This window comes from Trichoplusia ni, chromosome 19, assembly GCF_003590095.1.
Source record: "Trichoplusia ni isolate ovarian cell line Hi5 chromosome 19, tn1, whole genome shotgun sequence".
In the NCBI taxonomy this organism is placed as follows: domain Eukaryota; kingdom Metazoa; phylum Arthropoda; class Insecta; order Lepidoptera; family Noctuidae; genus Trichoplusia; species Trichoplusia ni.
This window is the reverse complement of record NC_039496.1, coordinates 4,119,890-4,132,505: the sequence shown is the minus strand read 5'-3', so window position 1 is coordinate 4,132,505 and position 12,616 is coordinate 4,119,890. Positions and strand designations below refer to the sequence as shown.

Genomic DNA, 12,616 nt, shown 5'->3' with positions numbered 1-12,616 from the left:
ACTGATTGCGTCGTTTTAGGAAATCCGAACGTAATCATTCTTCTTTGTGTAGCAATTGAGGTACATAAACACTGAGTTGCAATAGCTAAAGAGTGCCCTTGAAGAGATCTTCATTGGCCGTGATCTTCGAGATGTTTTCTTTTTTCTGGAAAGAGGCCTTTGGTCAAATGGACTAAACTGGTATTATATTTAATGACAGATACTTTTAGAGGGAAGCCTGTCTCCCGCTTACCATGGAGGGAAGTGGAACATTTTTTTTCTTACTCCTCCTTTTTACTATTTCTGATTAATTTTGTTGCGGGTTCCAAGGCAGTTACCTGATTATTTCCGCTAAGACACACCGAACTTAAGTGTTTCGGTGGTTTTCATTGGTTTCATTGCAATGACGGGCATGTGTTGCGTTCCTTGCGAGGTGAATGTAACATTACCTTAACCATGATTTATTCATAGAACTATTGATCATCATCATTGGCCTAGCCTTTTCCCAACTATGCTGGGGTCGGCTTCCAGTTTAACTGGTTTCAGCTGAGTACCAGTGTTTTACAAGGAGCGACTGCCTATCCGACCTTCTCAAAACAGTTACCTAGGCAACACGATACCCCTTGGTTAGACTGGATGTCAGACTTTTTCAAGCTTCTGACTACCTGTAACGACTGTCATAGATGTAGGAATAACAGCCGGGACAATTTAACGTGCCTTCTGAAAGATGGAGGAACTCGTTATGACAAAGCTGGTCACCCATCTACGGACCAACCACGTCAAGCGTAGCTTAACCTGTGATCTACTCACTTATGCGGTTATAGCTTAGCCACAAGATCCTCTAAGTATTGATGTAATTACATAATTAATGACGTTATTATTGATTAATGTCGTCAATGACGTTATTGACGTTATTTATAACAGCTACGGGACTCAAATACTGTGAGCAGTAGGTAGGTTAGTAACTGTAGCAAGAATAACAAAAACAATTCAAAATTTAAAATTGAAGAAGTTGGTATTTAAGTAACATACGATTGAAGACTTACAAAGAGAATTTTCAATAACTGTTATTAACGAAATAGGTGTTGATTTCCATTCTCAGCATTGCATTTGACACTTAAAAGTGAATACTAACATTGTGTATTTTCATTTGATTTGTAGGGCTGCCACCCGAAATTTTAAGGTTTTATGGTAACAATAAAGTTTCACGTCCTTCTTTTAAATTGAATGGTTTTTTTTTGCAGAATGGATAAAACACATATATTATGAAATATTAGCTGTTGCCCGCTTCTTCGTCCGCGTCGGCTACAGTTTGCAGCACGCGGTAGCACAGCTAAAACTATAGTCAATTGGATTGGATATTAACGAGACCGTCGGTAAAACAGTACACAGGAACTTCATTACTGAACCGCTAGATGGCGTTGAAATTATTTTTTATTGTTTCAAAAAAATATTTTTTTTCTTAATAAAAGGTAATATAGTTATATGTTACTTCTAATACTTCCAAGAATATGTGTACAAAGTTTGATGATGATTAGTTGAGTAGTTTTTGCGTGGAAGCGTCGCAAAAAAACTTACTTTCACATTTATATATTAGTAAGGATAAGGATAAGTATAAGAATAAAGTAAAACGCTCAAGTAAATAAGCAATATAATTTACATTCTTACATTCGAACATATTCACATTTCTATTAAATATCATGTAAAATATAATGTACATGAATATAAATGCTTTCAACAATTATTAAACTGTAACAAAACAATAAAAATTTAAAATATTAAATATCAATCAATTTCTACTACGTGATAACCCTTGTACTGACGTGACAACTTAATACTTGCATAGTGACATATTTAAAGTAGCCCACACCATTTCAATCCTCAGAAGTCTGCATTCTAGCAAGCTATCAACCCTAACTCGATCCAAATAAATATGGATGTCCCGGTATACGAAGAGTTCGTGAAACGAATAAAATTCAACCTATGGGTCGCAGGGATACCCTATGGTGATCCTAAGGTCTACTTTCGATTTTACATCTCATACGTCACACTACAAATCATGATTGGTCTAGAATTGACGTATTTTGTGTCTAAAATTTCATCAGAAAACGCTCTCGAGCTTTCCCAGTTAGCCCCCTGTATTTGCGTGGGGGTATTAACGGTTTTAAAAATAACAGCCATAACGTGGAAGAGGAAAACGATTTATAAACTAACCGAATGCCTTAGTCAGCTGCATGGGAAAATACTGAAAGATGATCAGAAGAAAAATCTTGTGAAGAAGAATCTGATCCTGCTAAACGTGTTCATTAAATACTTTTTGGTACTGAACGCAGTTCTGATTTCAGTTTATAATTTTTCGACGCTGATTATCATGACTTATCATTATTTTGCGAATAACGAAGTCATTTTTCCTTTGCCATACCCAGTGTATGTACCATTTGCTACGGATTCTTGGTTGCCGTGGACAGTTGTTTACGTCTATTCAGTCATCTGTGGTGAGTGTGACCATTTCGTATAGGCTCAAGTTTTTTTATTAGGTTTGACACTCTAATATCTCTGTCTTTTGTTTTTTATCAGGGTTTACTTGTGTGCTTTTTTACACGATAGTGGATGGGCTGTACTTTGTGCTAACATCCCATATTTGTGGAAACTTCAGTATTATAAGCGACCGAATAAAATGTTTGGATGTATCGAGTATGGATAACTTGAAGGAAATAATTAAAGACCACCAATATATATTGAGGTAAGTGATACTTGTTTTTTATCAAAGACAACCACAGCTGAAATTATTTTGGTTGGCATTGGCTTGAAATTATTTGGTATGAAAATATATTTGTTATAGTGCAAATTTTTCTCTGTATTAAAAAGAATTGTTTTCCAGACTGGCTGAAGATTTAGAAGATATTTTCACAGCGCCAAATCTTTTCAACGTGTTGTTTGGATCTCTTGAGATTTGTGCGCTTGGATTTAATATAACCGTGAGTTTGACTAAATATCGTTTCCCTTAAAGTGTTATGAATAAAGGAAAACTGGAAAAGTATTTGTGATAAAACACAATTATTTGTTGAGGAGAAGCAGAAAATCTGCATCTTATATTTAATTATGTAATCATTTTATTCTACCTTTAATAGCTAGAATCAAGAAAAATAATTTGCCTTTTGCTTAATAAACTGATGTGTAATTTCAGATTGGAAGTTGGGGCCAAACTCCAGCATGCCTCCTGTTCCTTTCGTCTGTTTTGCTGCAAATTCTTATGATGAGCGTCTTTGGCGAAAACATTATAAGAGAGGTTATTAATTAGTTTGGAGTTTAGATTTCAAATTTAGAAAAAAACCCTGAACAATTGCAACTTTCCTTTTCTTTGAGCATCAAATCTAGTCTGATTCAGGCCATTCCTTCTTCAAATTGTCTAGTGTTCAACTCAAGTCCATATCATAACAATGAGTTTTGTACACATTCAACATATTTTATTCGTAATCGCCTGTTGTTTTCAGAGTAGCAATATTGGCGATTCAGCTTTTTTATGTAACTGGTATAATATGGATGAGAAAACTAAGAAATTGATTTTGATGATAATAGTAAGGTAAGTCTCGAAATTATTTGATTTTCATCTTAATCAAATAGATTATAATATAATTCCATCTCTCATCTTTCAGGTCCAAAAAGCCTGCAAGATTGACAGCCTACAAATTTTCTGTGATTAGTTATGAGAGCTTCACAAAGGTAGAAATGGCCTTTATAATAAATACACATTTACTTAATGAGATATATAGGTAAGTATTTCCACGAGAATGGGTTATTTTGTTACAGATCCTGAGCACATCGTGGTCATACCTCACGATTCTAAGAACAATGTACGCGCCAGCTGAAGTGAATCGTTCTGGCTAAACGCGAGTGCTGGACAATCAGTCAATCAATCAAGCAAAAACAATCAATCAATCTGTCAATTAAATCGCGTATCGCGGTCCACTTCTGGACAAAGACTGCCTCTAAGTTGTACAACAACAGACGGTCGTCTATGTCCAGTCCACCTTATTTTAGCAAGACATAATTACACTTCATAGTCACTTATTACGTACTATAACAAATCGAGAATAAACCATTATTCATAGAAAAACGCTAGTATTTTTTCCTAGTTTTTACCTAGTTTCATTAACGTGTTGATTAAATGTTTGTCTTATAAAAACATATAACTAAAGCTAATATCTAATATTATTTTTTATCATGCTTTAAAACATTCGTCGTTTTAGGAAATCCGTACGCAATCATTCTTCTTTGTGTAGCAATCGAGGTAGATAAACACTGAGTTGTAATAGCTAGGGCCTTTGAAGAGATCTTACATTGACCATGCTCTTCGAGACGATTTTTGCTGGACACGTTTTCTTTTTCTCGTATTTTTTTCCGGAAAGAGGCCTCCGTTAATTGGACTACTTGTATTAGAGGACAGATTCTTTTTTACTATGTGTATGTGACATGATATTAATCTCCATTTATTTATAGAAGTACTGACCTAATTTAGAACGGTTCCAAACTTAATAATCTAATTATTGCAAGATTTCTTTCCAAGTAACAAAAAAATCTTTCGACAACTCTAAGATGCGTCAAATTTGTTCGCAACACATGTGAGCCATATAGTGGATAAGTCATTCAATGTATGGAATAATGAAAACACAGTATCGAGTGATGGTATCTGCAGTAAATATACCAAAAAGTCGTAGTCGTTTACGAAGGAGCCGTATCCCACGAGTAATAATTTATATGAAGAACAGGTGGGCTTAATATCAGCTAATTGCTCTTTGTTTTCACAAAATAATGATTTTGAGCTCAACTTTGGAACAAATGTAATAAATGCCGCCTTATGACTCGTGCGGGAAAAAATTTTGGTTTTGAAGGAAAATACTCGAAATTGTACATTTTTGAATTAATGAGCAATACTTAAACGCAAATTTTAAATAACAAAAAAGTTTTCAATTGGTCGTGAGTTCGCGCATGATTAAGTACACCGGTTGGGTCCGAAACTAGTCGGGCAATCCCGATAAATACGCGTGAGTAAACCGTTGCATTTCTAATTTAAAACTTCCTTACAAAAGTCTGTAACCAACATTGGTAGAGTGTTATTATTTAAGGATTGCTTTTAGCTGACTTTTTCTAGGTTGGAAGACTTCTTTTAATTTGGTACCTACATGATTACAAAGTTTTTTTAAAAGTGCAGGGTTTGTAAGTATTATCTTGGTCTGATGTCTGACCTTCTGTTATTTTCTGTTATTACCTATCTAGCAATTTCACCATTTTGTCGGGCGTTATTTACGTTAGAAAGGTCGAACTTGCGTTTTTTTTTTGTTTAGGCCGGGGAATCCTCATGGACACCCACTCCTTCGGGGGAAGAAATGGGTAGTGTCAGACTTTTACAGACTAAACCTGAACCGCCGTGCTACGTAGTCTGCGTTTTTGTGTCGGTGTATGGCAATGCGTTGCAATCCTTCATACACCGACCGCGGGCTTGCGTAACTTGCCTAATTTAATTAATTATCTACGAATACGATATAAATATCGTTGACTCTTTGTTATCAACTGCTACCGTTGCATACACCTTACTAATTTATACCTAAGTCATTGCAAATGCAAATGATAAGGTAACTTAACTGTGTAAAGGTGACATTGCAGGTTTACAGGACCTGTCAATATTTTAATATTTTTTTATTGATAATTTTACGTTTTTATTTGTATTAAGTATACAATAGCTTTAATAGCTAGCTAATGATAAAATAATTATTTTATTTTATGTAGCACGTTAAAAAATATATGAGCAGTAATTTAATTAAAATCTTAATACGATTGTGTAAAAATTTATTTTAGAAGATAGTGGAAATTATTTGTTTGTGAAAATGTCTTATCTTTCCTGACTTCCAGCATACGGTGTTATAATTTTTCAAATAGCACCTTCATTAATAATTCCATACTTCATTGGAACAGAATGTCAACATTTTATCAATAATACAAAAATATAACATGTGGTCTAAAAGACCCCAGGCGATACAAAATACTTCAATCATACACATTGTATTTCGATGGGGTTCGTAATCAGATTAAATATTTATCAGATTACTGTTTTATCTTTTAATGTGATTACAAAATCAATTTTCACCAACAAAGTGACGTAATTAAAGAATATAATTTTCTACAATTTTTAACATAGGTAGATAATTGAAGATATCGATCGTCATAATAGAGAATATTTTTAATAGGCAAGATATCTTTTGGGACAAACGTTACAAGAATGGGGATTAAGATGTCTGCAAATATAAAATTTAAACCAAAATTAAAGTGCACTGCAATAGAATAGTGATGACTTAATTAAGAGATTTCTTAGCTTCCTGAGAAAACTGATGATGGGAAAATGGGATTTGGAAATCCGATCTGCAGTGAGAATAATAATAACTACATCTCTACAATTTGCAACTCTGCCAAATATGATTAGTATTGTTTATTACCGTCGAGGTTTTTTTTTAATTTTATCTTGTTATGCCTATTATTCATCTACACATATCCTGACATTTATATCTAATCTGCTAGTATTTGTAGAACACGTAGTAGTGATCAATATCGATTAAAGAAAATAAACAAAAGAACAACGTTTAATACAGTTTTAATACGAAACTATATAAATGTCTGATGCTGAAACTTATACAGGAATTTAATTCGAGCAAAAAAAGATAATAAAAGATATAATTAAATTTCATTTGTTCGCCGTCCACTTACTTAAGTGGGCTACGTGACTGCAATTGTACGAGTTTCTTGGAAAACCCTCGGAATGTGCAGTTCAAGGCCGAATTAAATAATAATAAAATGCTGGAGTTAAATGGGTGAACGGAATATTTTTGAAGATTTTTTAAGTTTAAACAAGCGTCTACTATAATTAAATGGATTAGAAATGTCAATATTTTCTTTTTGAATAATGTCTACTCTCATAATAGAGGTAATCTGAAAATTGGCAATGACGTTCGAAAACGTATAATATTCGGATTTTCGAATGGAAAAACTTCGAACCATTCAACCATACATCAAAATTTTTTAGGCGTACAGGCGTTATGGTAAACCGTTACAAACATACATGGGACAAAAACTTCTTAGACCGCTGTCAAACATAGGCATTTCCTAAGTTCGACGACAAAACCCGGTCCTCCAACTTAGCATTGATTTTTATTTCCTTAGTTTTATTATGTGGCAATACTTTTCCCTTTATTATATAGAAGCATTTAGCTCTAAAAACCCTTTTGCAGAGCAATACCTACAGTAACGTTAAATTGTAAATGTAGTTCGGATTACAGTTTGCATGTGATTTATTATTTTGATCTAATCAGATAAGTGATATCTACAAGAAGTTAATAATTAAGTAATCTTATTATCATTTTTACATTGACAATGACTGACACTGGATTTGACGTAGCATATACATTTTTACATCTTTGACAGTCGTTACGTGTAGAAGATAGAAAGTCTGACATTAAGAATGAGGGGTATCGTTTTGCTCAGATGACTTTTTGCGGAGGTAATGGCTCCTTGTTAGATACATATACTTAGCTGCATCTGAGTAGTCTGGTAGACCAACAACAACAATACAACAACCTAAAATTTTCCCAAATGTCTTCATGTCTGTCAACTAGGCTGATGAAGGCGAAGGGTTTGATGTTTGAGTATCACCAGAAGCCCAATATAATTAGAATATTTATTAATGAAATATTTTAAAGTTAAAGAGTCAACCAGTGCCACTGTGTATTAATTGTGGTGAAAACGTATATAGAATAATATATAATAAATAACCTCATGCTTACGTCATCATTGCCTGCACCACGATGAGTTTGCGTCTTAAGGGTCAATCTCCACTAAAAAAAACGGTAGCTCGCAGTAGCGTGCAGCGATCGGGCCTATTAGAACAAGTGACTGAACGCAGCGGTGCCAGTTGCTAGAAACCTTATGCTCACTCCGTCCTTGCCTTCAAAGGACTTTCAACTTTTTTAGTAAGCTGATAGGATAGCTTTCAGCCTGAATTGACCCTAAGTGATATGATAACATAGAACATTCCAAACCAAATCATTAATAATCAGTCGTCATAAATGATAAAGGATTTAATCAGTACCTCTTAGTAGGTAATAATTAATAATAATCATGTAATGCTTGTAACCTAGTAATAAACAAAAGTTATCAGAGATTACAGGTGTTATTTTCATAATACCCACACGAAAAAAACTTCCATTATAATCAATCAATACAGGATTACATTATAACTATATTATTTAAGCCAGCAAATCAAAGTAAAGACTATTTTGGATTAGTGAGTTGGAACTTGGATTATAATGCTTTAGATTTTAAATATACTTCTTATATTATTTTTTTGTTAATTTAGTCTTATTCAGATAACAATATCCTACTAATATAATAAACGCGAAAGTTTGTATGTGTGGATGTTTGTTCCTCTTTCACGCAAAAACCAATGGACCGATTTATACGAAACTTGATACACGAATGGTTTATAATCAGTATTAGCACATAGGATAGTATTTATCCCGATTTCATGTTTCTGTCCAATCATTTTCGATCAGTAGCGGGCTGCAGCTCTATATAAGAAAATACTAGTACATACTTCATGTCTGACTGTTGTCAATTTAAGGGATGACCAAAATGTTTTCTATTGTATTTCTTTTACCTGTTTGAAATGGGCTAAGACTAGGCGTTGTCGCGTATTTGTCTCGCACATGAACTTGTAATGTTTCCCCATTCCAATCGAAATTATAGACTTATACCAGAAAAAAACACAGCAAAATAAGCAGAGTTCCCCTCGTTTCTTGCTGTCTTTTGATTCCCCATTCATCACCTTCGCCTTAGGCCATGCATCTAATTCGTCGCCTCCAGGGACCACATTGTGTTCGTTATTTGTTGTTTACACAGACAGAACAGCGTACACGTCTCATCTATCTATCCTTGGGGATGTATTGGGTGCGATGTATACACGAGTGCTTAAACCGGTCTACGATTACAGTGAGTGCTGGTTTGGTTATCCCTGTGGTAATAAGAGTCAGAAGTACTGAATATCACGGCTGTAGATTAAAAAATACAAATAGGTATTGTATGACAAAAATCGGTTGAGTTACAAAATATAATTATGTGAGGTTGGGAATTTATTTGAGGATTTAGATTTGGGGATTTAATCCACAAATTTATTTCTCGTCTAACAATATTATGACCTTTGCTTATTTTTAGCTTTTGTTGGAATAGTGGTTTCTGAGATACTGCTGGCTGACAGATAGTAAATAGTCTTCTACATTAAAATTGTTCTTTATTTTGCCGTAGGTAACTGATTAAATGCTATAAACTTACTCTGTTATAAATTGGCGTAACCACACGCTCTCTAGGTTTACCAAATAGACATTCCAAAACACCTTGCGCGTGTGAATAAACGTTTTAATACAATTTAAGTTGACTTCCAAAACACGTAAAAGCTCATTGTGATATAGATGAGCCCATCCTAAAACCGTCCGTATCAAGAGTAGGTCAACCTATGATCTATCAACTTGTTCAGTTGTAGCTTAGCCACGAGATCCAGATATCCAAACAAAGACATAGATTTGAAATATGGAATATGCCAAAGAGGTTAAATACCAAACTGTAGTGGTTCCGTACATAATATGCTGTGATTGCATTTTCATGTAAATAATATTACCTTGTTTTATTGGTCTGCCAGATTTCAGTCAGATTCATCAGTTAATTAACCATTATTGGCATTTTGATTGATTGTATGCCATGTTTAATTTTGAATTAATTCCATAAATGCTTCTAAATTACCTATTTCCGATAATCTCTTCGTGAGAAAAATTGGTCCAGTTTTCAATAACAAGATATTAGTAAACGTTTTTTTTAAACGAATTCGTAAAATTAAAATTAACTTTAAGTTTAAAAGAGGTGTTTGCCTATAATGCGTTAACTTCAAGACTGTTATTACGTGAATATAGCTGAAAAAGAAAAAGTCTCGGTAAAGGAACATTAGGGAGTGGCCTTGCGTAGAACTGTGCCAGCGAGCTACTGAGGACTACAAGGAGCTGATCGCAAATCTTCACTAGTTTTAGATGGACAGCGTCGCTGCCTGATTGGACAGCACCCTGTACCACAGAGGACTACGAAGATCGAAGTCATCATAGTCGCTCGTCGAAGAAAACCGAGCAAGAGAGTGCGGTATTGACGGCCTTCTACGTGTGCCGACCTTTGACCGGGACTCTTACCCCTTCTAGTTCATTAAAATACGTTGCTTATTTGGTTGAACTGTCATTTTATTTCAAATAGTAAACGTAACCTTTCGTACTTAAACAACAGCACCGCTAGTAGAATCTAAGAAAGAAGTGAAACAAAGAGAAGACAGTAAAATCTGCTTTGATGAGGTAGTAAATAATGAGAAAAATCAAAAATGAATAGAACCTAAACACTCCATAATGTTAAATTGACTATCTCATCTTATGTAATAACAATGGCGTCAAGCATGATAAGGGTATGAATACACACAATTATTGTGAACAGGAACATCAACAGCTGTCTCTAACAAATATGTGTACTCCACATAACTACGTAACAATATAGGTTTCGTTTGTACTCCACTATGTCGGTCAGTTACTCTGCTGTTTACTCTCCCGCGAGTAAACATTTGTTATTCTAAACAATATTTGAAGTACCCACTGAATTGATTAAACCAATATTCGGACAACATTATACACAGCAACATGAGTTATACAATCGCACTACACCACTCTACCTAAATCAGTCACAGAAGCAAATGGTATCTATACATATAATAAAATTGTAGAAAAGTGAAAACTGTACATTGAATATTTTTTAAAAAGAATAATTGCAGGGTGGTCTACGAAAGATTCTGATGCCGAAAATATGATTTTTAGAATTTTTGTCTGTTTGTCTGTTTGTCTGTTTGTCTGTATGTATGTCCGGAAAGATCTCAGAAAGTACTGGATAGATTTGATTCAAATTTTCAGAGAATATCAACAAGTGGTCCGGTCAACATACTTTTTACTTATTATCTCGCTTTTCGTTACAGGGGGTGAGCGGGAGCCTTTTATATCTATAAACAAATATCAAATTATCTCATAAACTACTGAATATATTTCGTTCAAATTTTGCATGAACCTTATCGTACACATGATACAACAAATATACAAAAACCATAACGCTACTATGCAGGGGGCATGAGCAGTAAAGTTTTAAATTTTTGGACTCCCCCGTAGCATCGTGTAATACAATTATGAGGTTTATTTTCACCCCATTGAGTAGTAGGCAGCACGGTCATCAATTTAAACAAAAAAACATCACGCTATTTATCTTAAGACTTTTGGCAGAGCAATAATTGGATTTTTCGAAAATAAATCATTTTCACAAAATTAGTCATTTTATTCTCTTTCAAGGCTGATATAGGCCTACTGCGACTATTTCACAAGTAAAATAAAAGAAACATAAGCTAATACGTTTTTTTTTATATAATTGTTACCGTAATCGGTACATTCTTGAAAGAAAGGAACTTAAATTCTTTTTATTTTTATTGATGTACTAAAATTACTCAAGTGCAAATGTGGAATGCCGTAATATGATTTTGTATTTATTTACGATAGGAGTATACATAACATATACCTATGTCTTCAAGATCAAAACATTCGTAGTGACACTCAACCCAAAGTTGCATTTAGTTCACATTGATCTCATCTATAATTAGGCATATCAAAAAAATACTGAACGACACAGTTAATTATTACCTTGGTACATCTGTAACAACTAGGAACAATTTTTTTTTTCTTAAATTTGCAACACTACATAGGCCAAAAGTATTTCGGATAAAAAAGCCCAGAAAACTTGCATAAAAACTGCATAGTAGGTATGCAATATGAAAGATCTATAAGACCAAAGCTATCAATGAATAGACATTATGTATCTATTGATAGAATAATGTCTACTGATACCTGGGATTTTTCAATATTTTAACGATTTGATCGGTCTACATCCGCCATTATAGAGACTGCACACGTGGTCCTTCCAAAAATTCACAGTCTTCTTTCGTAGCCTGGTAAAAACAGGGGAAGGAACGAGACTGAATGAGTTTCTGAGATCCCTAAGCCGACGAGGATTAGGAACATATTTTTGGAAATTTCCCCAATAAGGCTGATAATAGCGTGTAGCTATCAGCACTTTCATCCGTCATACAACGTCTGGAAAATTCATTTTGGCTGTCGGTATCGACAGCGTAACCTCATAACCAACCTCATGTAGTCTTTATTTAAGTTCCATTTATGCAGTAGGTATGACGGTAGGTATTTTACTTCAATGATTGTCAGGTAGGTTAACGAATAAAATACGTAATTTTTCTTTGTAAATTGGTACAGTAAATAGAACTCATACACATGAAGTCACTTTTATGTTCATATTTTGCTTTGTCGTAACATCACAAATTACACATATCCTATACTTTAGATTTTTGTCATTGTCAATTTTTAAAAAAGGGGTGTCTGATATTTTTTTTACTATCCCGTTATTTATTTATCAGTAATTTAAAGGCAAATTATGATCAAAACACCAGGGGGCCACGAACGTT

At 34.1% G+C, this 12,616-nt stretch overlaps 2 protein-coding genes across 2 annotated transcripts in view; one reads left to right on the top strand and one right to left on the bottom strand.

The window, feature by feature from the left end:
- LOC113503498 (lachesin-like) overlaps positions 1-12,616 on the bottom strand; it is a 123,056-nt gene that overhangs the window by 108,878 nt on the left and 1,562 nt on the right. The window lies entirely within an intron of this gene.
- Positions 1,566-5,343, top strand: LOC113503499 (putative odorant receptor 92a). Its single transcript, XM_026885509.1, has 7 exons — positions 1,566-2,474; positions 2,557-2,722; positions 2,861-2,957; positions 3,167-3,268; positions 3,474-3,562; positions 3,636-3,702; positions 3,790-5,343. The coding sequence occupies exons 1-7, from the start codon at positions 1,913-1,915 to the stop codon at positions 3,865-3,867; spliced, it is 1,161 nt and encodes a 386-aa protein (XP_026741310.1). The 5' UTR covers positions 1,566-1,912; the 3' UTR covers positions 3,868-5,343.

Excerpts from the sequence above, each read along its gene's own strand:
- LOC113503499 (XM_026885509.1), top strand. The coding sequence starts at position 1,913 with ATGGATGTCCCGGTATACGAAGAGTTCGTGAAACGAATAAAATTCAAC. Across the intron at positions 2,475-2,556 it reads CGTCTATTCAGTCATCTGTG|GGTTTACTTGTGTGCTTTTT; the intron begins GTGAGTGTGACC and ends GTTTTTTATCAG. Across the intron at positions 3,703-3,789 it reads GTTATGAGAGCTTCACAAAG|ATCCTGAGCACATCGTGGTC; the intron begins GTAGAAATGGCC and ends ATTTTGTTACAG.